The 25,137-nt window shown below is 42.4% G+C and overlaps 3 protein-coding genes and 1 long non-coding RNA gene across 12 annotated transcripts; 1 reads left to right on the forward strand and 3 right to left on the reverse strand.

Annotated features, from left to right (window-relative positions):
• Positions 1–374: 374 nt before the first annotated feature.
• On the reverse strand, positions 375–9,530 carry LOC106612722 (uncharacterized). Of its 2 annotated transcripts, XR_001330359.2 has the most exons (5): positions 9,421–9,530; positions 9,077–9,168; positions 8,862–8,929; positions 1,548–1,731; positions 375–1,375 (listed from the first exon to the last, which is right to left on the reverse strand). It is a non-coding gene; the product is annotated as an uncharacterized lncRNA (long non-coding RNA). The 2 variants fall into 2 exon arrangements; XR_001330358.2 differs by lacking the exons at positions 375–1,375; positions 1,548–1,731 and having other exon boundaries at positions 8,640–8,929.
• A 3,654-nt stretch (positions 9,531–13,184) lies between these two features.
• On the reverse strand, positions 13,185–17,419 carry LOC106612720 (uncharacterized). 2 transcript variants are annotated; one of them, XM_014214169.2, is made up of 4 exons: positions 17,119–17,419; positions 15,718–16,187; positions 15,334–15,600; positions 13,185–15,126 (listed from the first exon to the last, which is right to left on the reverse strand). In XM_014214169.2, the coding sequence occupies exons 2-4, from the start codon at positions 16,127–16,129 to the stop codon at positions 14,606–14,608; spliced, it is 1,200 nt and encodes a 399-aa protein (XP_014069644.1). In that variant the 5' UTR covers positions 16,130–16,187; positions 17,119–17,419; the 3' UTR covers positions 13,185–14,605. The 2 variants fall into 2 exon arrangements, with proteins under 2 accessions (XP_014069644.1, XP_014069645.1); XM_014214170.2 differs by having other exon boundaries at positions 17,085–17,419.
• Positions 17,420–17,439: 20 nt separating this feature from the next.
• On the forward strand, positions 17,440–19,195 carry bloc1s3 (biogenesis of lysosomal organelles complex-1, subunit 3). Its single transcript, XM_014214171.2, has 2 exons — positions 17,440–17,645; positions 17,989–19,195. The coding sequence occupies exon 2, from the start codon at positions 18,002–18,004 to the stop codon at positions 18,599–18,601; it is 600 nt and encodes a 199-aa protein (XP_014069646.1). The 5' UTR covers positions 17,440–17,645; positions 17,989–18,001; the 3' UTR covers positions 18,602–19,195.
• Positions 18,984–23,496, reverse strand: LOC106612719 (NTPase KAP family P-loop domain-containing protein 1). Of its 7 annotated transcripts, none has more exons than XM_014214166.2 (6): positions 23,297–23,494; positions 22,946–22,995; positions 22,092–22,133; positions 21,864–21,998; positions 20,008–21,773; positions 18,984–19,421 (listed from the first exon to the last, which is right to left on the reverse strand). In XM_014214166.2, the coding sequence occupies exons 3-6, from the start codon at positions 22,102–22,104 to the stop codon at positions 19,233–19,235; spliced, it is 2,103 nt and encodes a 700-aa protein (XP_014069641.1). In that variant the 5' UTR covers positions 22,105–22,133; positions 22,946–22,995; positions 23,297–23,494; the 3' UTR covers positions 18,984–19,232. The 7 variants fall into 7 exon arrangements, with proteins under 7 accessions (XP_014069641.1, XP_014069639.1, XP_014069638.1 ...); XM_014214164.2 differs by having other exon boundaries at positions 23,302–23,409; XM_014214163.2 differs by lacking the exon at positions 22,946–22,995 and having other exon boundaries at positions 23,297–23,496.
• Between the last annotated feature and the right edge of the window lie 1,641 nt (positions 23,497–25,137).

Here is a 25,137-nt window from a genome sequence, read left to right on the forward strand (position 1 = left end):
TGACAAATAACCAGGTTACTGGGCTGATTTGTGAATCCTGAGGGTATGGAGAGAGAGGCGGATGGGGAGGTGGTGGAGGGGGAGGTGTGCGCTCCACCCAAACCTCCAGCCACCCCCCCAGGCAGAGGTAAGGCAGATGGGCTCTGGGTCAGAACATGTTGAGATGATTAGGCATCAACAGGCTGCTAGCTGGCTAACCATTTCCCAACTTCCAGGTTTCTGCCAGGCCTTCATGAAAATCATGGTTTTATGGTCTCTCAGCTGTGTCTGTTTGATTCAATGTTTGTTTAAGTTGCTTTGTTGGCCTACTTGTTGTTGAGAGTGTTGTTTGGTTCCGTATCCCCTCACTGTTAAAGCCAAGCCAAGGCTGACCCTATGGGAAAAATATTTTTATAGCAGCCACACTTATTGTTGCACAAATTTCATGTTGTTTCATGTTGGTGAGTATGTCATGATATGCTTTATTTCCTAAAGCATAATGTGAAGTGTTGCTACTGAAGGGTCGTAATATTACTTTCACAAAGGAAAGTCAATAGTTATTCAAACTTTCCATTAACACTCAAAAACAGATTGTTAAATTTCATTCTATCCTCAATTACTCCTAATGACAAATACAGATTGTAATTCGGTCACATGTTTACCTTCATTTCCCAGGATTAATCAGTGTGGCCAGAAGGGAAAAAACCCACTCGGGTCATGATAATGAGTTCACCAGTGGATCTTTCTCCTTGCTCACCCTACACTAGAAAAACAGTCAGCCTCCTCTATCCATCTGGGTCCCATTAGAGTTAGCAAAATACACACAGGCTTAATTTAGCCCAATGAAGAGGCCCTGACACCCATCAGGCATGCTCAGCAGGTACCGCACAGGTGGCCTCTTCCCCACCGTTGGCCTTCCCCCACCCTGCCATTCCGTTCCTTGTAACAGCAATTCTGTTGATTCAATTAAACACGAAAAGTGCTATGGCGCTCCCGCACAAAGGTACAAGGCCAGTCAGGGAGAGAGATGGAAGGCAAAAAGCATCCATTAGAGCCAAAGACAGGCAAACAAATGCTCTGTAACCAGGGAGAGGCCAAATGGGTGGAGGTGGGAGGGGTGGGGGAGAGGAGGAGGTAAAGGGGTTGGACAAAGGGGTCATTATTTTTGGGGGTAGCCCATTGGATCCCAGCAGCGATGACATAGGGTGAGACAGCTGTGAAGGACTCGATGGGGTCGACTGGCCACAAATGCCCGGATTACCACTGACATTAGGTAAACATTGAAGGATAAGCAAGAGTAACTCTTCTATGGGTTTAGGGGATGTGGCTTTCTATTGAGGACTGTGTCAGTTCTGAGATGAGAAGAGACAGGGAAGGTGTCTGTTGTTGTGCTGCTCTGCAAACAAAACACAAACAACAATGTTGAAGCAAATTAAATGCATACAGCAGTGCGATAACTTTGTATTAGGCAGAGAGAGAAAAAATGACATTTGGTGGTTATACACAAATATTTATTCTCATGATTTAAATCAAACTGTTGCTTTTAAAGGTTGAGCAAGCCCACACACCTGCATATCTGTCATGATGAGCTGGTTTGGAAGGTGAGAGGGCAGAACCACCCAATCTCTCCTTTTTAATCTGTCCGCCTAAAGGTTTGATCCCGAGGGCAGCGTGTGCCCCCATAGCCCTCATGACCCAGTGAGTACTCTGGTGAGGGGAGGGCCTGTCGCAGTGCACCATGGTGGCTATGGCCTGTGGAAAATCAATATACTGTAGGTCAGAGCTGGCAAGTTAGGCAACAAATAGTATGAGAATTTACCAAGACACTATAGAATGTTTTCAAGCTGCAGACACACTGAGGCCAGATATAGTATACTATACATCCTGTACATTCCATTACACTAACAGTACTTCAAATCAAATTGTATTTTTCACATGTGCCGAATACAACAAGTGTAGACTTTCCCATGAAATGCTTACTTACGAGCCCTTTCCCAACGACGCAGTTAAAAAATATCAAAATTAACAAATAGATAAGAAAATAGTAACCCAATAAAATAATGAGCCTATTTAAAGACTATATTTATTTTTTAACTTTATTTAACTAGGCAAGTCAGTTAAGAACAAATTCTTATTTTCAATGAAGGCCTAGGAACTGCCTTGTTCAGGGGTAGAACGACAGATTTTTACCTTGTCAGCTCGGGGATCTGATCTTGCAACTTTTCGGTTACTAGTCCAACAATCTAACCACTAGGCTACCCTGCCACCCCATATTCAAGGACTACCGAGTCAGTGACCTGGGGTACGAGGTAGTTGGGGTGATTGATTGAGGTAATATGTACATGTAGGTTTGGTGAGGTGATTGATTAAAGTGCTATGTACATGTACAACACAATCTCACATTCAATCCGTGCTGACAAGTAGGTAGGGGATGAAAAGCAGAAAGTCCAGGTAGCTGTTAAATGACTTTCAACCACTAAGAGCTATAACGAATGTTATATCAAGTAATGTAGGTAGAGTAAATAGATTTGGTCCCAAGGATTAGACAATTCATTATGTTGTGGTGGGAAAGGTGAGGTAGATAGTTTGTTTTGTTATCTGCCTTTGTGTTTAATGAATAGTTAACGACATAGCCTCCTCGAGCCAATAATGTCAAACTTCATAAGTCACCATTGTAGTGCCTTGAGACATCCCTCCCCAACAGCACAGCATACATGCAGGCTAAACTAATTGTGGCGTTCCAAATGGGCATTCTAATGGAATACCAGTTGGACATAGCTTTCTTAACCATTGGCATTTGGGGCATTGTTTTCGTGAAGGACGAAAACAAGTGTGACAAAGGAAAGTGTCTGATTTGTCCAAACAATCCATTAAATTAGCCCTGAGCTCTGTGAAACCCAAAACCCACAAGGTCTGCCTGCATTACCTTGGCACCAGAGTCAGGTCAGGGAGGGTGTGTGTGTGACTGCAGTCCGGGAGTTGAGAAAGTGGCGCTTATAAAGGTTATTTGAAAGAAAGGTGCTCTTTAATCCGGGGGATTCTAACGTGACCCCACCCCAGTTCAACGTAAACAAACCCATGCGGCTCATGGCGATGAAGACGATAACTTTATAGTGCGAGAGCTAAGATTCAGGAAAACAATGTGATTCTAAACAACTCTTTCTGTCAATTCCTAGCAGTGGCACTATTAGCTTTTCAGCTTGTGTAAAGGCAAAACAATCCCATTAGCTTGAATCGGTTTAGTAGCCTACATGTGACTGGTTGGCCCAAAATGCATCAGGTGATCAAGATTTGCTGTGGGGGGGGGGGATCAGTGTTGGGATTGGTTAATACTGTTTTAACTGAATTTAGCAATGGAATTCCCAAATAATCTAGAGACCAATCTACCCATTGAATAGCCTGAAGTGATGTCTGACAACACAGGCTTTGGCTGGACAGGTTTTTGTAACGGCAACACAACCCTTTGATTAGTGAACTGCCACACTAACCCCAGTCCACACAATCTTTTCCAAAGCTCAGTGGTCAGGTAGCAACCACCCTTCCCCCCCCTTCAAAGACCTGCCTTCCTATCCCCTTGATAACCTCCTCTGCCTGTCTATTAATCAAGAGAGGGGCTTTATCTGGGGGAAGTGATTAGCCACAAGCTCTTACAAAAAAAAAATTGTAATCCTTTCACTAATGGCAAAAGAGAAAAAAGTTCCCCAGACGTCCTGGTATTGTAGCCAGATTTCCTCTCTCACCCACAAAAAAACGGTCATATCTTCCCTTTTGAGGAAAGAGTGGTAAATTAAAAGTTATTGTTACTTTCCTGGAGATATGGACCCCATACTCACCCACCACCCATTCCCTCATTCCAACCTTCTGGAAGATTTATTGGAGAAACAATGGGTGGAAAATAATTTGGAGAGCGCAAATGTCAAACAGTTTGAGGTAAACCTGGAGCAATGACGGAGGTTATAGCCCTCTACGCTGCAAACAGGATAACACAGTTAAGCTGTTTGAAGAACAGAAATCTTTCTGCATACCGTAAACTACTCTGCAAAATTAGTCTCTCTGATGTAGCTTTCAACATTTTGAACTTAAAAAAATGAAACTCATATAGATATGAGTATCTGTTAAATATTTACAGTTGATTAATTGAATAAAGATGCAACTCATGAGCAAAAAAAAATATTCTCTGCATCTCTCTTTTGCCATGAGCAAAGAGTGGATTCTTGAGAGAACTTGTGACAGCAGCACAAATCAGTAAAGCCAGCAGCTATGGGGCAGTGGGTGTAGGAAGGGGGGCTGCTTTTGTGTCAGAAGTACGTTGTTCACTCATTCACTCCCCAGCTGCAGACGGTTTTCAGGGCTCCGGTTCCCATACTTAGATTAAATCATCCAAATTCGAACGATAAATGAGTGTGTGTGTGAAGAGGTTACTGATGAAGGAGGGGGAGGAGAAAGGAAGGAGAAAAGGAGAATGATGAGGAGAGTGTTTTCCACGGGCTGGGTCTGGGGGGGCGGGGAGAGATGCAGGAGGAGGGGTGGTGGGACAACTAAAGAGTCCCCTTTTCCCCTCTTGTAACTTTATTGATTACATTGTGATGCAGGGAAGGCCTGGGAACGCCATGCAGCGCTATGCAGGGTAGCAGCTGGCTCCCTGCCCACTCTAATCCACAAGCTTACTGCTCCAGCACAATCAAGCTCTGGAGACAGAGACCATTTTACTGGAGTTTGGGGAAGAGGATCCTTATGCTGTTAGCCAGATCATCTCTGTCCCTTTGACTTTGTTGTGTAAATGTTACGACACGCACAATGTTTTTGTTAGCAATTCATATACTCTTCCCTTTCTTTTTTATGTTTTCCTTTCACTTCTCTCAGGACTCCCTTTCATGGTCAGAAAAGAAGAGTTCGGTATCAGTGTTGCAAACGTTACAGAAGTTCATTCTGAAAATATCACAACGCAATACTGACAACGGAGGGTCACTGCGTATTACACTCGGCTCACTGCCAGCCTCCTAGCTTTCTGCATGTTGAATCAGTCTAACTTCTACATCGGAAGACAGTGTGCCACTTCTTTCACAGAGGACATGATGAATATATTGAAGAGTTCAAACAATGATCTTTATTTGGAGAAAAAAAAAACATACAATTAAAGACCATTCAGCTATTAAAGTACAGATACGCATAGTACAACAATCATGGTAGTAATAATTGCATAGGTCTTTGAACCGGTTACCCGGAGAATGAAATCGGAAATACATTCACTACAACCAACTCTATATGGTAGAAATAACAGAAACAGTACACAACACAGGAAGAAAAGAAAAAAAACATTTGAGGGAAGAAAGCGCTCCAGCACAGATGGTTATGCTTGGGAAACCCCCCAAAATAAAACAGAGAACTGCATCAGAAGGAAAAGAAAGGAATGGAAGGACAAGAAATGAAGAGGTGGAACTGTGGAGGATGTTGACTTGAACATACATTCAGACCAGACGGGGCGTTTGAAGTTGGCCATAGTTAATTCTCTGCTTTAGAATGGGGGAGTAGACACCACCTCGCTCTAGCCTCTTTTTTTTTATGGCTTTAGAAAGGAGAAGTGAGACAGCTGGAGATCTGGCTCAGAGCATTTATTTACTTCTCCCTGTGGCAAAGTAAAACTTCTCCACAAAGAGAGCCGGTGAATGGCTCACCCCGGGTAGTCTTGCCCTACGTTCTCCTTTGTGTATCTTAGTTTAAAGCTAAAGCATTCTGTATTTGTTTCTTTTCATCAAAGGGAAAAAAAGGCGTTTAAGCGAAGGCGCCGGTGTGGCGCGGTGGACTATGTGCTTGGATACGGCGATTTAAGACGCGTTAAGGTGAAGGAATGATCGACCTTTGGCTATGTTGAGGGGAGCAATACAAGTTTTGGTTTTGGAGGTACTGACAAATCCTTTTATCCTAAGAATGCCTTTCCTTAAAAAGGGCAAGGCAGGACATTACCAAGTAACGTGAACCAAAGCCAAAATCTTACAGAGAATTACATAACAGATGTATCAGTCTAATAAAGCTTGTTTTTAGAGAACACTAATAAACCTGACTTGACTGATATGTCAAAATCAGGAAGAGGACAGGGTCTTTGAAAAGGGTATGAAACCTATCATCAGAGGTAGGGAGAGGTTTCCATGTTGAATACTGAATGGCTTTGTACTGTAAAATATTCTGCTTGATGTCAAAATGAATGAAGCCAAGATCACAAGGGAATGGATATCTGGGACACACTCCAGTCACATAGCCTACATACATCCCCCTTCCTCTTAAAAGTCCCCGGACAAGTAAAAACTAGAAGAGGATTTATCTAACCTAGCCTAATTCTGCTGCTCTGTATTTAACAATATGCCATTTTGACAATCAAAGTTTTGTGCCAAATAGATCAATCATGTCCTGTTGGGGCTCCTGAGTGGCACAGCGTTCTAAGGCACTGCATCTCAGTGCTAGAGGCGCCACTACAGCCTCTGGTTTGATTCCAGGCTGTATCACAACCGGCCGTGATTGGGAGTCCCATATAGGGACGTAGAATTGGCCCAGCGTCATCTGGGTTAGGGTTTGGCTGGGGTAGGCCGTCATTGTAAATAATAATTTTTCTATACTGACTTGTTAAATAAAAATAAAAAATTGAAGCACAATCTCATACAAAACAGAGGTTTTGGCTGTAGGTGGCTCTCCCTTTGAAATGTTGAAAGCTGAACACAGAGCCTTTCTAGAGCCTGAGGCACTGATCGTAAACAGAACAGAATTATGCATTTCAATCCATAAAACATTCACATGGAACAGTAAGAGATGAGGTAACTTCCTGTTTTCAGGAAGTAGTGTTTTAAAGCGGCAATCAGTAGTTGTAATATAACAAAGTGTACTCCCAGGCCATTTTGGTAAAAAGCTGAGGGATGGGCTGGAGAAATGTAACCACTCTGAAAATCATAGATAAAGCTATGGATGCAAGGACTGACCATACCAAATTATAGTTTTAACCAAGTTGAGGCTTTATAGTGTTTGGTTACGTTTACTTTATTTACAAACATCGGGGTAAAATAAGCTTATATTTTGGGTTCTGTAAGGGGTACAACAGTTGAACTAAGCTCTGAGGCATTTATAAATTATATTCTTAAATAATCAATAGGTACATATCATTCACAAGTACAAAAATGATGTAGCAACTGCAGATTGCCCCTTTAAAGTATTATTTTGTACAAACCACATTTTCAATCCCGGTCTTAAATGTATTGCTTTTGGTGCAGGGTAAAGCAGACAGATCATATCCCAAGATAATAACATTATTCACAAAGTTTGAAAGAGTCAACTTGAGACCTGGATATCACTGCTATAATGTTCAACTGGGCTCTCTTTTCAAAGGAAAATGCACTCAGACACAATTCACAGGCATGCTGTCGAGAAGAGCATTTTGCAGAGACTACCCTCTAGTGGCAAAAAAAGGTTATTTTGCCAACAACTATTTGTTGTTGCTTTAGCAAATACAGTCAACAAAGAGCCAATGAAATGACATGGGATAAATATGAAAATCATTTCATAATAAAAATGCAATTCGTCTTGATTTCTCTCAAGAACTGAGATGATACCTATAACAGACTAACTGCAATACCTTCACAACTGTCAAACTGAAGATGAATTGTAGTTAATATACAAAGACAGGAAACGGATGTTAGGATACAAAATAATCAGAGACAATTAAAAACAGAAATCGATATCTGGTGACTGCATTTCTTCAAGTACAGTCACAAAAACGATCAAGTGCTATGATGATCCTGGCTCTCATGAGGACCACAACAGGAAATGAAGACCCAGAGATACCTCGGCACCAGAGGATAAGTTCATTAGTTACCAGCCTCATAAAGTGCAGCCCAAATAAATGCTTCACAGACTTCAAGTAACAGACATCTCAACATCAACTGTTCAGAGGAGACTGTGCGAATCAGGCCTTCATGGTCGAATTTCTGCAAAGTAACCACGACTAAAGGACACCAATAAGAAGAAGACTTTCTTGGGCCAAGAAACACGAGCAATGGAAATCTATCCTTTGGTCTGATGAGTCCAAATTTGCGAATTTTGATTTCAACCGCCGTCTTTGTGAGACGCAGAGTAGGTGAATGGATGATCTCCGCATGTGTGGTTCCCACCATGAAGCATGGAGGGGGAGGTGTGGTGGTGCTTTGCTGGTGACAGTCAGAGATTTATTTAGAAGTCAAGGCACACTTAACCAGCATGGATACCACAGCATTCTGCAGTGATACGCCATCCCATCTGGTTTGCGCTTAGTGGGACTATCATTTGTTTTTCAACAGGACAATGACCAACACACCTCCGGGCTGTGTAAGGGCTATTTGACCAAGGAGAGTGTTGGAGTGTTGCATCAGATCACCCGACCTCAAACCAATTGAGATGGTTTGGGATCAGTTGGACCGCAGAGTGAAGGAAAAGCATTCAACAAGTGCTCAGCATATGTGGATACTCCTTCAAGACTGTTGGAAAAGCATTCCAGGCGAAGCTGGTTGAGAGAATGCCAAGAGTGTGAAAAGCTGTCATCAAGGCAAAGGCTTTGAAGAATCTAAAATATATTTTTATTTGTTTAACACTTTTTTGGTTACTACATGATTCCATGTGTGTTATGTCATAGTTTTGATGTCTTCACTATTATTCTGCAATGTAGAAAATAGGAAAAATCAAGAAAAACCCTGGAATGCGTAGGTGTGTTCCAACTTTTGACTGGTGCTGAATATTGAGCATGCCATTTAGGTAACAACATTTCAGTCAGGTAAACTGATACTAAAGTACTTAAAGGTGGAACTTAGGTCAAACTGAAATACAGTACAACTGGGCATATGCAATAGGGAAAACTGTTGTCCTACCTTTCTCTAAGCCCCTGTCCTACTCTGAAGCCCATGCCTTCTAGAGTGAACACACAAGAGGCCCTATCCTGTGGAAAGAAAACATAAATTGTTCGATGTGACAATAATGGATACAACAAACACACCGTTTGATGATTACCAATCTTTCAAACAATTGTGGGTGGGTATGTCAGGTGGATGTCATGTGTGACGTTACGTGCTTAACCTAACGTTACCTTGTCCATTTCCCCTCTTGAGGCTTGGTCTTTGTAAATATGTGACACCATCTCCAGGTGTAGGAACTCAAAGAGTATGTCGTCGGCCATGTCTGAAATTAAAATGTTACTCTTAATACAAAAAGCTAGGCACGGTTCTCTAGCTGACTGACAAACGAATACAACATGCTAGCTAAATGATCCTGGTACATTGGGGGACAACATCCAGCTACTGTAACTAACGTTAGCTAAATTAGTGCTTGATACTACGGGAAATGCTTTCTTCTGAGTTACAATATCATTTGCTATCTATGTGCAATCAGTATGATCATATATTGGTAACGCATGTAAATCCAACAAAATACCTATTGTACAGCTTTGGTTTGAGGTATTTTCCCCTAACTTGCCCACGATGTAAACAAAGAGTTACTTCCTGATTACGGAAACTGCGAAGGAGGCACAACTTTGCTTAGGCGTGTCGAAGGACACAAATAGTTGGCTTGGATGAATGATTACAAGTGAAAAGGCAAAACATTTTTATTTAGTGTTAACTTCAGAAGAAAATATGATCAGAAACTCTTAATTTATTAATAGGGTCACCAGCTAGGACAACAATACAAACAGTTATTTTCTTCATCCAGCTCACAAGAGCGTCACATAATCTCAATGCATTTCATTTTAAATTGACAGGTTTAATTCTCTAACGCAAATGTTTCACTCTCTAATTCACATTTTCACAAACCGTAAAAATAAACCATTTATGTTTTGTTGAATATCTTCTCGTTTTAGGCTACCTTTTGTTACCGCTTCAATGCTATGGTAAAAAATATATTCAGGCCTCTGGTATTGCTTAGCATTATTAGAGTATACTACAAAAAGGTTTGGAGATCTTGGACTATCTGAGTCTGAAAAAGGGCGCACAAATAATTGTCCTGCAAAAAAGACTGCATTTGAAGTAAATGTGCATCATATTTTCCTTTTGAAGTAGGCCCACGTTGGACATGGCAACATGCATTTCTAATTCCAAAATGGCTAAAGCTGCTAATCAGATTTGCAATGAATATATATATTTTTTAAAACAGTCCTTCCATTACATTGTATGTTTAATTCTTCACTTTTAAAAATACAATAGTATCAATGACATGGTCACAGACGTTTCAGTCCATAAATAAGACTATTATCATAAGTATGCCTCTTTGTATTGTACTCATTTGGATTAGGTTTAATGTCGAGGTGCATCAAATACGTTACACTATATAACTCAATATCAATGGACTTAATACAAATTCTGATTGAAGCTGGAAGTCATGTATTAAAATGACTTTTGAAGAGAGGTGGAAAATTGTCTTAAATTCCCAGTGAGGTCAGACGTGATTTACCTGTGTCTTATATACATTGTATTCAGACTCCTTGACTTTTTCCACATATTGTTATGTTACAGCCTTATTCTAAAATTGATAAAATAGTTTTTTTCGTCATTAATCTACACACAACACCACATATTGACCAAGTAAAAACAGGTTTAGATATTTTTGCTAATTTACTACGCTTAAAAAAACTGAAATATCACATTCACATAAGTATTCAGACCCTTTACTCAGAACTTTTTTTAAGCACTTTTGGCAGTGATTACAGCCTCGCGTCTTCTTGGGTATGACGCTACAAGCTTGACACAACTGTACTTGGAGAGTTTCTCCCAATCTTCTCTGCAGATCCTCTCAAGGTCTGTCAGGTTAGATGGGGAGCGTCGCTGCACAGCTATTTTTCAGGTCTCTCCAGAGATGTTCGATCAGGTTCAAAGACATTCAGAGACTTGTCCTGAAGCCACTCCTGCATTGTCTTGGCTGCGTGCTTAGGATGTTGTCCTGTTGGATGGTGAACCTTCACCCCAGCCTAAGGTCCTCAGTGCTCTGAAGCAGGTTTTCATTAAGGATCTCTCTGTATTTTGCTTCGTTCATCTTTCCCTCGATTCTGACTAGTCTCCCAGTCCCTGCCTCTAAAACACATCCCCACAGCATGATGCTGCCACCACCATGCTTCACCATCAGGATGGTGCCAGGTTTCCTCCAGACATGACGCTTGGCATTCAGGCCAAAGAGTTCAATATTGGTTTCATCAGACCAGAGAAGCTTGTTTCTCATGGTCTGAGAGGCTTCAGGTGCCTTGGGGCAAACTCCAAGAAGGCTGTCAAGTGCCTTTTACTGACGAGTGGATTCCATCTATCCACTCTACCATAAAGGCCTGATTGGTGGAGTGCTACAGAGATGTTTGTCCTTCTGGAAGGTTCTCCCATATCCAGAGGCACTCTGGAGCTCTGTCAGAGTGACCATCGGGTTCTTGGCCAACTCCCTGACCAAGGCCCTTCGCCCCTGATTGCTCAATTTGGCCGGGCGGCCAGCTCTAGGAAGAGTCTTGGTTGTTCCAAACTTCTTCCATTTCAGAATGATGGAGGCCACTGTGTTCTTGGGGACCTTCAATGCTGCAGAATTTTTTTGGTACTCTTCCCCAGATCTGTGCCTCGACACAATCCTGTCTCTGGGATTCTACAGACAATTCCTTCAACCTCATGGCTTGGTTTTTGCTCTGACAACTATGGGACCTTATATAGACAGGTGTGTGCCTTTCCAAATCATGTCCAATCAATTGAATGTACCACAGGTGGACTCCAATCAAGTTGTAGAAACATCACGAGGATGATCAATGAAAACAGGATGCACCTGAGCTCAATTTCAAGTCTCATAGCAAAGGGTGTGAATTCTTATGTAAATAAGGTATTTCTGTTATTTATTGGTAATACATTTGCAAGAATTTCTAAAAACCTGTTTTCGCTTTGCCATAATGTGGTATTGTGTGTAGATTGATGAGGAAAACAATTAATTTAATCAATTTTAAAATAAGGCCGTAACATAACAAAATGTGGAAAAGGGGAAGGGGTCTGAATACTTTCCGAATGCACTGTATATTTCCACACTATGAGGTTGGCATAATAATGTGAAATGGAGAAAATTATGATAATGATTTTAGTGTAATAGCTCTTTGAAAAGGACGACTGAAATTTCAGCCTGTTTTGGTGGGATGGAGTTTTGGCCTTCCATGGTGACATCACTATGCGATAAATTAGTCAGTGGTGTAAAGTACTGAAGTAAAAATAATTTTAAGTACTACTTAAGTAGTTTTTTGAGGTATCTGTACTTTACTACTTATATGTTTTGACAACTTTTACTATACTACATTACTAAAGCAAATAATGTACTTTTTACTCCATACATTTTCCCTGGCACACAAAAGGACATTTTCAATGCTTAGCAGGACAGGATCATGGTCCAATAAACACACTTATCAAGAGAACATCCCTGGTCATCGCTAGTGTCTCTGATCTGGCAGACTCACTAAACGCAAATGCTTCGTTTGTAAATGAAGTCTGAGGGTTGGAATGTGCCCCTGGCTATCTGTAAATTTAAAAAACATGATAATGGTGCCGTCTGGTTTGCTTAATATAAGGAATTTGAAATTATTTCAACTTTTACTTTAGATTTTAGCAATTACATTTAGTTTTGATGCTTAAGTACTTTAAAACCAAATACTTTTAGACTTTCACTTTTACTTGAGTAATTTTCAGTTAAGGTACCTTTACTTTTATTGGGTACTTTTTCCACCACTAAAATTAGTTCATAGACCAAAGGTGCGTTCAGTTCACTTGAACGTTTGCTAAGTTGCGGAACGGTTTGTACTGAACGACACGTTTCCCTAAAACGTTCTTGAACAGACTTTGAGGTACGTTTGTTCCCGTTTGGTGGGTGTGGTGAGGTGTGGCTTGAAGCAATGAGTGACGCATTTAATGGGCAGTGGCCATGTTGACAGCGTTCCCCAACCCCTCTTCGACTGGTCGTTCAGTACAGCATCGTTTTCATTCAATTGAATGTTCCAGATTGTAAAAGCGTACTGAATGCAGCCCAAGTTCCAAACCACTCTGCCAATAACATCTAATTTTCAGTTTTCCTCTCCCCACTCAGACCACTCGCAGACATTCCAAGCAAAATTATTACTTAAGAAATTTCCCTTTGCTAAGAAGCTATTTTTGTTTCTTTTGACCATTTTAATTTAAAAACAATCACAGTAAGGTACTAAATTGTTACCCAGAAATGATTTAATATTGAGATAAAAACAGCTGCATTGGACCTTTAAGTTAAATTATAAGCATACAGTATTAATACAGCATTTCCAGTTTTGTAAATAGTTGAAAAAAATAACAAATATATTCTTCGTATGCGAGTCTACAGTATCTTGATGATACCCTATCTTTAAGTAAATTGAAAGTTTGAATAAATGGGCCGTCTTAAATTGCATCCAGGTAACACATTACAAGCAAAACATGCCTAATTGCAGTACTGCCAGTATGTAGTAATCCAATTCTAGGACACAAACGAAGCGATCTCAAAATCAAAATAAAGATGTTGGATGAATGAGTCTCTTGTGAGATTGCAAATGTAGACTTCATTACCATATTGCACTTACACACTACAGTACCTCTCATCTTCAGCAAAGCTAAAGCAAAGTAAAACACAATAATTAGCCTAAATTAAAGCAGCCATGTGTATCCAGGACTATGCAAACGGCTGTGCAAATCGAGTTCTACAAAGGGCCTTTTCTAAACAAGTCTTCATAGTAGAAATGTAGTTACACAAAATATCCTATATGCTTAGGAAAGGGAACATTTAGGGAAGAGGATACATTTGGATAAAGCCTTTGCTTGCCCAGCTTCCACATAAATTTGCATGAGTTAATCAAACACCATTACATGAAAGTGTGCTTTTTCCTAGTAAGGAAACATACATTTCAACATAATTTGGGGAATCTAGCAAGTCTCAGTGGATGAAAACTGGCAGGTTGGAATTTCTCTTCTTGACTAGATTAAATAAACCTCTGCGCAATGGTTTGTCAAAATTCTCTTGATTAAAACATGATTTACTTCTGCACATTAAAACATTTGGACATGACAAAACTAAACGAAAGAGGGAAGTTGTAAAAAAATAAAAATGTTTTTTTTATTCGAAGACATTCTCAAAAGGACAAGTCCCTCATAAATGTAAGCACCCATATATTTTTCTTCTTCTAAAAAAGGTTATATCTACAACCTAAAAGGGTTCTTTGGCTGTCCCCATTGGATAACCCTTTGAAGAACCCTTTTTGATTCCAGGTAGAACCCTTTTCACAGAGTTCTACCTGGAACCTAAAAGGGTTCTACCTGGAACCTAAAAGGGTTCTACCTGGAACCTAAAAGGGTTCTACCTAACATGGTTCTACCTGGAACCTAAAAGGGTTCTACCTGGAATCTAAAATGGTTCTACCTAGAACCTAAAAGGGTTCTACCTGGAACCTAAAAGGGTTCTACCTGGAACCTAAAAGGGTTCTACCTGGAACCTAAAAGGGTTCTCCTATGGGGACAGCTGAAGAACTCTTTTGGAACCCTTTTTTTCTAAGAGTGCTCTCCTCTGTCAGAGCACTGTATGTTCCACTACTGTACATTCCACTATGAAGCTTCAAGAGCACTCACTTGTGCTGGCACTTGTTTGAGAGTCCATTAAGCAGATCACCCTTCTGTTGGGAAGGGGAAAGCTGCTCTGAGGGGGATGGTCCTTGAGGATCAGGCCGCCCATGGTCTGAGGGCTGAGGGTTGGATGTGTCACTAGTTGAGTTCCCATCCCTGGAGGGTGATCCTTTGTGGACCTCCAACAGAGAGACCGTCCAGGAGGGAGATGTAGGCTGTGAGGGGGAGGCCTTACATGAGCACGGCTGGTGTCCCTGGGTTTGGACCTGTTCCACTCCTCTAAGGATGCGCACCAGGGAGTTGTGGACCTGCTGGCTGATAGGAGTATCACTGTCGTCGGGTTCGGTCTTGACCTGGCGGTCTGTGGAGAAGTTAGAGAGCTGCTCCAGGACCTCTATCTGTCGGTCCATCATACCCAGCATGCTGCAGTGGAAGGCCCTTTGCTCAGCGAGCTGTTCCCCTAGCTGATGGTTCAGGATGGTGAGCTGCTGGAGGATCAGGGTGCTGGTGTCCTCACAAGTGCCTGTAGAGAATGAACAGCAGGACAACTTGTATATGTTTTAGGTTATTGCTGTAATATCTATTATCCAAAGCTCTAAACAATTGATGAATACAAAGTAAAATTCCAACATATTCATTACATGATATTAGTTACAAAGAGCACATTAATGACATAGAATATAGGTGGTCATGTAGCCACTCTAAACTCATCAGTTATAAAAGCACTCACCAGTTTGTTCTTCTGGACTGCAGCTAGTGGGATCACTAGCTCCCTCCCCATCATGCAAAGAGGGCACTGAATGTGGCTCACTTTTCACTGGGTAAAGATACTCTCCAGATAGACCCAAAGTCATAATCTCTTCTGACTTCAGGGCCCAGCCCGAAGTGCTGATGTTGGCCTCTTCTGGAATGGCGTTAGTCTCGTCTCCTTCCCCCTCTAGAGCTGGAGCCAGACTCTCCTGCCAAGGGGCCACAGAGTCAGGCTGAGCAACATCACCTGGGAAGAGAGAGAGAAGAGTGAGCAGCACAGGCCAATGCAAAGCAAACACTTCTTTACAATTCTTTAATGGCAAATATTAAAAGGTATAAAAATCCTAAAGCCAGAAAGTAGTACCATCAGTATGATCCTCCAGGTTCGAGTGGGTTAACACCCCCATATTGTGTCCATCTGCAGTGCCTTGCTCTGGGGCCCCCACCCGAGCCCTCCTGGCCAGCATGCGGTCCAGCATACGGAAGTAACGGAATGACTCGATGGCGGACAGGCGTGCAGCGGGGCTACGGTATCCTGCCGTCTTGATCTTGCGGTACTTGTGCTTGAGGCTCTTCCAGCGGTTGCGGATCTGGTTGACAGTGAAGTGGATGTCCCGCTTGGCCAGGCTGTAGCGCAGGTGGCGGAAGTGTGAGTCATTGCGCTGACGCTTCTTATCCAGCTCATGCACCAGGTCCAGCTGCTCGATGAGGGCCAGCATGGCGAAGGTGTCCGACTCTGTCCACCACTTGTTGGGCCTCCTCTCACTCAGGTCCATGGTCTCTGCCTCTTCTCACTGGGTGTACCTGTGCTGGTAGCAGCCCCTTGGGCTCCTCCTGGTTGGAAGTAAACAAGAACACATGGAAAGAGGTTGAAGTACTACACCATAGGCTAATGTAATTTCTATACATTAGAGGTAGACTGAGAGGTAGTCAAATGATTATGATAAAATGACCTTGAATTAAATGTTAAGACTTTCTATTCATATAAAATTTTGTAGCAATATGCATCAAAGAGCAGCATCCACGTTGCATTATAATAAAGTTGTATTCAAGACGGGAACATTGGTGTTTTTATCAAAGGTATAGGACAACCTCACTATGGGAGAATAAATGAGTCACGACAGCATCCAAAATAGACACTGGATATAAATGAAAGGAATAAATTGTGACATAAACCACTCCAGAGATGTTCATTACAACATTCACACAAGATTACAGTGACAGTTTCTTCTCCAGTCCCTTTGAAGTTCACCCAACAGCAAATCACGACTTTCCCACGTCAATTCCACTCAGATGAGACATGATGAGCTCAGTAGTACGCTTACAATGTGAATTTATGCAGCCAAACAGGAGTACTGTATAACGCTTTCTTCTACCAAAAAAAAGACATATGCAATAGTTTTCCCTTTTGCTACAACAGTGAATTACTTGAAATAAAATTGCTCCTGGATATTACTGACAACCACACCATACGAGATTAATTTAAAACTAGCTAAGTGGCCATGAACAGTCTGACCACTGAAAACCTAACTAGCTATCACTGGCTAGTTGACAGGTGCAGTGAGTGTGCCAACTGCTGACAGTGGCCGTGGACTCAGCTGGGTGGTTGCAGTGGCCATCACCGGCGAACGCTAACGATGAAGAATGTAATTTCCTACAGAACTCTGCGGCCAACATTGTTTTCATACACAAACTATTGTTCTAAGTTAATAACCATAAAATAGCGCTTACTGTTACTGCTACTGCTACAGATTGCACTTCATACCTTCATCTCGATATATTTTACGCTGCGTCGGAGGAAGCTTGCTCGCGTCGCACGATCACATGGGGTTTGTTGACATCAATGGTCTTGTTCGAAAATGCAGCCGACAGCGGAGGAATCTGCCGACTGATTGATCTACAAATCACCGTGCATCATAAATAACCACTCATTATTATTTGTAGATCCGTCAGTCAGTCACTATTTACCCATGATACATCACGAATTTGATGCTCTCGAACACGGCCAATGACTGTATATGAGCGACGTTTCGAATGTCACATGTCCTTCGGTCTCTACTGTGATTGGTCAAAAATCTTACTGCAAACTCACGAAGGTCAGTGTTTGTGAGGAGCTGCGCAAATTCTCAGATCTACACACCATCTAAATGTTCAATTTGAACGGATTTAACAGGCATCTGGTTGTAATTTGTGAATTTGTGCAGTACTTAGTTTGGGCCAACCCCCGTGAGTGAGCGATTTCCGGCTACTTCCGTGTGCTCATGTGATTCTTTTTTTTGCACGACTGTGGAGGTATGACAATTTGTTTTACATACATTTTTCCAATAATAGCAGGATAGCTATCTGTATTCGATTTGGTGAATTGATTTAACGTAGATTAACATAACATGTCAATGAGTTAAATTGAGTTCAACTCTATAACATAATGTTATTCAACAGGGGTGGGGCATGTATTTCGTTGCGTATCATCTCGTACTAAAAATGTTTTGGGCTAGCGCTCGAATGTGGGGGGAGGCACATTCCGATGGGCAGCCAGGAATCATCATAACAGTTCCATTAAACAATGCCCCCCTGTAACATTGAAACTATGCTTCCTCATAAGATGTAGGCCTTCACTGTTCTCTTGTGTATTTAGGTGGTGTGGTGGAATGGCAAGTGACAAATACCAGATAGTGGTGCAAGGAGAGGCGTCAGAGACCGACTCAGATGATGAGGTATACATCACCTCCCTCTCTCCACATTCAACTGCCGGAGGGCAAAAGGTACCAGGGGAAGCATCTGAGACTGACAGTGAGGGGGAGGTTGAGAAAGCACGGAAATGTGTCATTGCTGCAAGCTCTGAAAACCCACAAATATTACGCAAGGACTTAACTCCTCTGCTTGTGATCAGAGATAACTCTGACATTCAGTCCGTGGTAGAGGAGAGGGTTGTTTCTAAGCCTGAGCACAGTGGGCTCTACTACAACACTTTACTCCAGCAGAAATTACACGAGAGCAATGCACGTCTATGCACCGATGTGTCCCAGACCATCAAACAGGTGTATGGTAATGCCACAAAGGAGATCCGCATGGCCACGACCCACCTGAACATCTCCCAGAACGGCATCATCAACGCCTCCCACAGCATCCGACTCATTCTGGAGGACCTCAAGTCTGTCTCAGAGAAAATGGACATCATCACCAGCTGTTATCTGCTCCCCGATATTACCATCCCATCCTCTCCCACTACCCCTATTCCCGGACAATGATGTTCCTTATGATGTTCCTCGTTCAATGTTTTCTTATGTCTTATGTAGGCTAAACAACAGGCTGGAGTATTATTTGCATTAGGTGAATAAATGATGCATTCCGTTATACTATTGCTGCTCCATGTTGTTCTGATAATATTCAGATGGCTTATTCATTGTAGTTGGTCATCGCAAAGGATGCCTATTGATCTTGATCATACAAGAAAGTGTTTAGCTGTTCACATTCACAACCATATAACACGTCTTGTTAAGCACTGTATTTTCCAAAGTGCCAAACCCTGTCGTAGGCCTAGTGCACAGCCCACTTTTGTGGTGTAAGCAAAACACTGCAAGTGATGGGACTGCTGTGGTCATTTTTGTCTAGGCCTAGAGTTGACGAAGCTACAGAATCCTCATTTATTAACAAAATGAATCCTAGGACATTCATTGTGCATTGCTGTATTCACAAGTCAGTCATTGAACTGCAATAGGCTTCTACTTCAGCGAACATTGAAGGAACAGTTTCAAAACTTTAACATGCATTCCATCCCTATACAGTGTAATCATCCCAAAGATATAAAAAGTGTTATAAAATTAAAGATCATTTTGAATCCAGAGCGTTTGATCGGTCAATGCTTTTGCAGAGTCACTGTCATGTCGCGTGAGGTTGAGCATCTGGCTTGGCTTCCAGGAAGTGCGAGCTGAAAGCAATCCATTCTCCCAAGGTCATCTGAAGGGCATGTCTGATCTCACTGCTGCGCCCATACACCAGAGACGCTCCATCGAGTTGATTCTCTGTCAGCAGCTGCTGATATTTCACTGGAATGTTCAGCTTGTCCATCTAGACAACAATGCAGACATGACATTGAGACACGTTGATATATATTTTAAATGGTGTCATTAGACATTGTTGGTCGTCATTTACTTATTCTAATGGGCCAACGGGGGTTCATGGGAAATATTCTGGTGTGTGGGAAGTTCCATCATTGGCGATGGCTTGCATGGGACTACCCTATGCAGTGCTGCTGTTATGAATACAATGCTTGTGAGCTGAGGGCTATTAGCATACTACCCTCCTGAAACAGCTTATTTCAAGGTCAATGACTTGGCATTTTCCCTGTTTTAACAAGTGCATGTCTGATCTCACTGCTACGCCCATAAACCAGAGACGCTTCATCGAGTTGATTCTCTGTAGCAGCAAACTGAGGGAAACTGTTTTACGGGGCATTGGATTCTGTTGTGACTGATCTGTCTGATACAAAAGTGTAACATTACGCAATTATTTTAAGGCACTAATGGACTTATCTACATGAGTTGTGTAAATACCATAAGTATGTATACATGACACTGTATACTGACCTCCATGATATACTAGTGTCTATCATAAAATAATTCAATCAGTATAAAGATTCTTATTTTGAACTAACCTCTTTGCAGATGTCCTCTGTGCTCATACTGATAACTGTTCCAATCCGCAGTGGGCAGATGGCATTTGACTTGGTTCTGTCTCTCAGGCTGGGTCCCCCTCTAACCCAAGCCAGTTTTTCTTTAATGGATTGGTCCAGGTTGACTGTACACAATCTGAACAGATCAACATCCTTCAGAGTAAACTGGAAGTCCACCTTAAGGAACCTCTCAAACAGCTCAGGGTCTCCATCCTGCTCTAGAACGGTCTCCAGACGATCTCTGAGCATGTGGAGCTCCAGCCTGGTCTCACTGAACACCTCCCATAAGGTCTTGGCCTGGTTGATAGCACCATCAGCGTCATCAGTGTCAGCCCTCTGCTGGCGGTCCTCTGAGCATTGCAGGATCCAGCTCAGGCGGCAGGGCCAGAGGTTGGCCATCACCACCCAGGCAGCAAGGTCTTTAGCTTTGGAGAAGCCCCCATAATTCATAGCATCCATGACGATGACTGTCACCCGTACAGAGTTTATTATCCTTCTCATATGCACATGGTTTCCCATAAGATAAACATGAAGAGGGCTGTATTTGGTATATATGGCGTGTAATGCCTCATTTGTTAGCGCCTTGATTTTCTTGGCCCAGATTTCCCAATGGATGCCATTTTCTAGTAGCTCAGTCTCGCTTTTGCCCTTTCCAATGAAGGGCACAAGGCTGTCATCAAGCCTGCCTTTTTCAAATGCAGAGAAATTCCCAGCTCTTTGTTTTCCTCTCTTAATACATTCCCAGTCAGGCTCTAGATAGCTGTCAGCGAGGGTTTTAAAAGCTCTGCATTTGGAGTCGGGGGACATCTCAGGCACTGAGAAGGGCAGGGTTACCATCTTGTTTAGAAAGTCATACCCGCTGGATGTCAGCCCACAGAACCACATGGTGCTCTCCACACAGCCCACCACCACTCTGGGGTCCACAGCTAGGATGGACACAAACGGGACATTCTCCCCCGCCAGCAGAACGTTCATAGCCTCCAGGGTGCGGACCACCCTGTCTGGGCTGCAGCGGTCCAGGTGGGTGATCTCCAGCACCACACGGATCCTCCTCCCCTCGAACACCTCCATGAAGTGGATGAAGTCCACCATGACGCCCACCTCCTTCCTCACCTTGTTCATGAAGCCCATCTGGTCGCTGACGGCCGAGCTGTTCATCTGGTGCTGGATGCTGCTGCCCATGGTGTAGAGCAGGTGCTTGGATGTCCGCAGAATAGTCCTCAGGGCGAAGACTGCGGGAGGCCCCAGTGTTGCTATGGCCATCGATTCTAGCACAGTGACCCAACTGCGTGTGCCATTTGTTTGGAGCTCAAAGCCATAAAAGTAGAGCAGGGTACATGTGCCAATGCTGAACAATACAGTGGCTAGGACTACAACCCAGAGGGGGAGGCAGAGCAGCTTTATGGCTTTCCAATTGACCTCATCACCTTCGCTTGTGACTTTCTTTGGGTAGGGATGCTGGGTGGCTCTATAGAGGCCCAGGGGAAGTTCCCCAAAGTCAGCCTGGATGGCCTTGAAGAGGCGGATCACCAACCCAGCCCAGAGTTTATCACTGCCTGCAAAGTGCCAGGCACTGAAGCGCACAAAAATCCACCTTACCCTTCTCCTCCTCCGCTCCTCTTTCTCCCTCCACACAGGACGGAAGAAGATGATGGAGAGGAGGAGGGCCAAGTAGCTAATCCACGCTGGAGGAGGTCGCTTCAGCTTGTGCTTCTGTTCTCTCCACTCTGCCTCTCTGTTCATGTAAACTGCAAATGTAGAAAGAGCAACACAATTAGATTTTTAGAACAAACAAAAAAACTAAAGTCACGTGAAGTCAACCTAAGTGTTAAACTTACTCTTGATCTTCTTCAGTAGAGTTTCAGTGCGGCTGGGGCACTGGGAGAACAGACCTACAGTGGCCGGAGGTGCCACTTTGATCAGTGCTCTGGACAGTCCATATGCATAGACATCATCCAATAGGGCACCTTTTTCTTTGACTAGAGGTAGACATGGCAATCAATAAAAGCTGTTATTAGCTGTATCACTAAACACATGTCAGATGCATTTATGAACTTTCCACTTACCTTGTCCATCCATTTGTCTATGGTTCCAATACTTTGTCAATTCTGAGGGAATAAAACAGGTTATAACATTCATACGGTACAAGAATATCATTTCGATTCATGATCACTGCAACCGATCTAAACTCCAATTATCAGTAACGGTTAGTTATTATTCTGCAGTGTCAATAAAATGCTGGCTGAACTTTTTTCCCCCAAGAATTTTGTAATTTCATAAAAATTAGATGGTTATGTATTGATGTTGTTTTAGAGATGTTTCAATAGTTATTCAACGATAATGTGTTAAATGCAGGACTTTCCGAACACTGGCCAAAGTCATACAGAGTAAATGACCAAAATGTAATGAGAGGAATGAACATAATCATAAACATTAAGACAGCTTTTCAATAAATATTTTATGTTGTACAGCAGTTCAATGAGCACATTCAGGGTTAGCCAAAAGTTATATTCAATCATGTCAGTAAGCTGAAGAACTTGGCTGCTCCATAAACTGACCTTTGGTTGTATCGATAACTTAGAGCACGAGTTTGCACAAAAATAATTGCCTCAAATATGTGTTGACGGTTCATTATACATTTCAGCTACCAGTGATATAATGACAGATTTCTACTGTAATGAAAATAAACACACCCTCCCACACAAATCCACCTGCTTGTTCTTTTTGCCTTAAGAGTCTTGAACAAAAGTACAAATAAAATGTCAATATTTGGTTAATGAATAATACCAGACAGCCCTTTCCAATGACCTTTCTATGGAGTATAACCTATCAGCTAGTTTTACAAAACATTACCTCCATATATACTTATTAACATTGGATTAGACATTTGCCCTCAAAAGAAAGTACAACTCAGTCTTACCGTGTCTGTGTGGGTCTCACTACATTGAAGTCAGCATACAGACTGACCCTCTGTTGAAACCAATAACACTAGTGTTGTTTACACGACCTGACCGTATATACCTGACACATTATCAGATCATATGTGAATGAAAGTCAGAATTGTGTTGAATTTTCCAGATGACTTTGAGTTTTGAGTCTTACTACAGACATATAGATATACATTAAAATGTATTCTTTGAATGATAATGGCCATGGCCCAGAAAGCAATATTTGACTGTTTAATTCTAACAAAGGAAATTACAATATGTGTAAGTTTATAATAGGTATATTAATGACTCCATCCCCACGCATTAATATTCATAACAATTACCATACATCTATACGATTCTTGACCTTGGGAAACGGGACAGGAGTGCTTCACGAATGCTAGATGTCAACTGGTCTTCTTTGCTTTGCTCTCTCTGATCCTCATGTCCTTCCTTATTATATCCACTCTCTAGCAAAGCTTCAAATAGCTTTGACATTTGCACACTATCCTTGTCAACCATGTATGGAAATGTCACACTTGATCGCTCTGCCAGAGACCAATTGCTCGGCCCACGGGGGTTCCCTCTTGGTCTAATGGACGTTGGCTTCCCGAGTAAGAGCTACCCGGTACCAACCCCACCTATTACAGAAAGTAGGATCTCCTTCTGTGTGTTTTCCCAATGAAAGCAAGAACACAATCCCAGTACCCCAATCCATAGACTCGTAACTCCATCATGATACAGAATTCAGTATGTCTGTCGGCTGTAGACCACTATGGGGGCCCACTGGACTCTGTGAGTCAAATATAGAATGTACATTGTGATACATGTGACACCTTCACATTCCATGTGAAGAGAGACACACATAGGTCTGCGTGTCCTATCTATACTCAATTTATTAGGTACACCACCCCGTTCACGAAAATGGTTCGCTCCTACAGACAGTGAGTCATGTTGCCATGGCTTGCTATATAAAGCAGGCGGACAGGCATCGAGGCATTCAGTTACTGTTTGTTCGAACGTTAGAATGTGCAAAACGAGTGACCTAAGCAACTTTGAGCATGGTATGATTGTCAGTGCCAGGTGCAGCGGATGCAGTATCTCAAAAAACATCCAGTCAGCGGCAGTGCTGTGGGCGAAGGAGAATGGCAAGTTCAAAGGAGAAATGCAAGAATCGTGCTAGCTAACAGGCGGGCCACAAACAGGAATCCCGGTTACTGTCGCGTCAAGCTGATGGCAGAGTCAGGATTTGTCATAAGCAGCATGAGTCCATGGCCCACTGGTGTCAACGGTACAGGCTGGTGGCGGTGGTGTAATGGTGTGGGGAATGTTTTCCTGGCACACGTTAGGTCCCTTGATACCAATTGAACTATGTTTTCATGCCCCGAATAATTCAGGCTGTTCTGGAGGCAAAGGGGGGTTTGACCCGGTACTAGATGGGTGTACCTAATAAACTGGCCAAGGAGTGTATATTTACCATACACCCATACATTCGCCCACACTTATCATACATTGCATTACAAATGATAACAAACTTTATCATATGACAGAAGCTATGGAGAATTTATGCAGCGAGCAACTAACTGCCTTTGACAAATTTGATCAACTGGTTTCTGGTGATATCTGTGAGATTAAAAACATGCCATCGCTCCTTGAGCTGCCCAATTTAATTTCCCTTCTCCACATACACTTGTTCACATGTTGCATCATGCCTGCAATGTGTTCTCAGTAGGGTGGAAAAGCTACGGGTTATTTGCCAAAGTTACCGGAATCTTCAGTAATTTTGGTAATTAACAGAACATCTATGGCAATCTATCATGACTTTGGTAATTTATACTTGAATAACTTTTAAAACATGTATTCATATATAGTATCCATTTTGTATATCTGTTCCTTCACTCTGCAGGTCGACTCATCCCAAACCATCTCAATTCGGTTGAGGTCGGGTTAATGTGGAGGCCAGGTCATCTGATGCAGCACTCCATCATTCTCCTTCTTGGTGAAATAGCCCTTACACAGCCTGGAGGTGTGTTGAGTAATTTTCCTGTTGAAAAACAAATAATAGTCCTTCTAAGCCCAAACCAGATGGGATGACGTATCGCTGCAGAATGCTGTGGTAGCCATGCTGGTTAAGTGTGCCTTGAATTCTAAATAAATCACAGACAGTGTCACCAGCAAAGCACCC

Source organism: Salmo salar, chromosome ssa09, assembly GCF_905237065.1.
Source record: "Salmo salar chromosome ssa09, Ssal_v3.1, whole genome shotgun sequence".
NCBI lineage: Eukaryota > Metazoa > Chordata > Actinopteri > Salmoniformes > Salmonidae > Salmo > Salmo salar.

Excerpts from the sequence above, each read along its gene's own strand:
- LOC106612719 (XM_014214159.2), bottom strand. The coding sequence starts at position 22,182 with ATGATATTCTTGTACCGTATGAATGTTATAACCTGTTTTATTCCCTCA. Across the intron at positions 21,999-22,091 it reads TAGACAAATGGATGGACAAG|AAAAAGGTGCCCTATTGGAT; the intron begins GTAAGTGGAAAG and ends CTCTAGTCAAAG. Across the intron at positions 21,774-21,863 it reads TCTACTGAAGAAGATCAAGA|TTTACATGAACAGAGAGGCA; the intron begins GTAAGTTTAACA and ends CTACATTTGCAG.
- LOC106612720 (XM_014214169.2), bottom strand. The coding sequence starts at position 16,129 with ATGGACCTGAGTGAGAGGAGGCCCAACAAGTGGTGGACAGAGTCGGAC. Across the intron at positions 15,601-15,717 it reads CCTGGAGGATCATACTGATG|GTGATGTTGCTCAGCCTGAC; the intron begins GTACTACTTTCT and ends CTCTCTTCCCAG. Across the intron at positions 15,127-15,333 it reads CAGTCCAGAAGAACAAACTG|GCACTTGTGAGGACACCAGC; the intron begins GTGAGTGCTTTT and ends CATTCTCTACAG.
- bloc1s3 (XM_014214171.2), top strand. The coding sequence starts at position 18,002 with ATGGCAAGTGACAAATACCAGATAGTGGTGCAAGGAGAGGCGTCAGAG.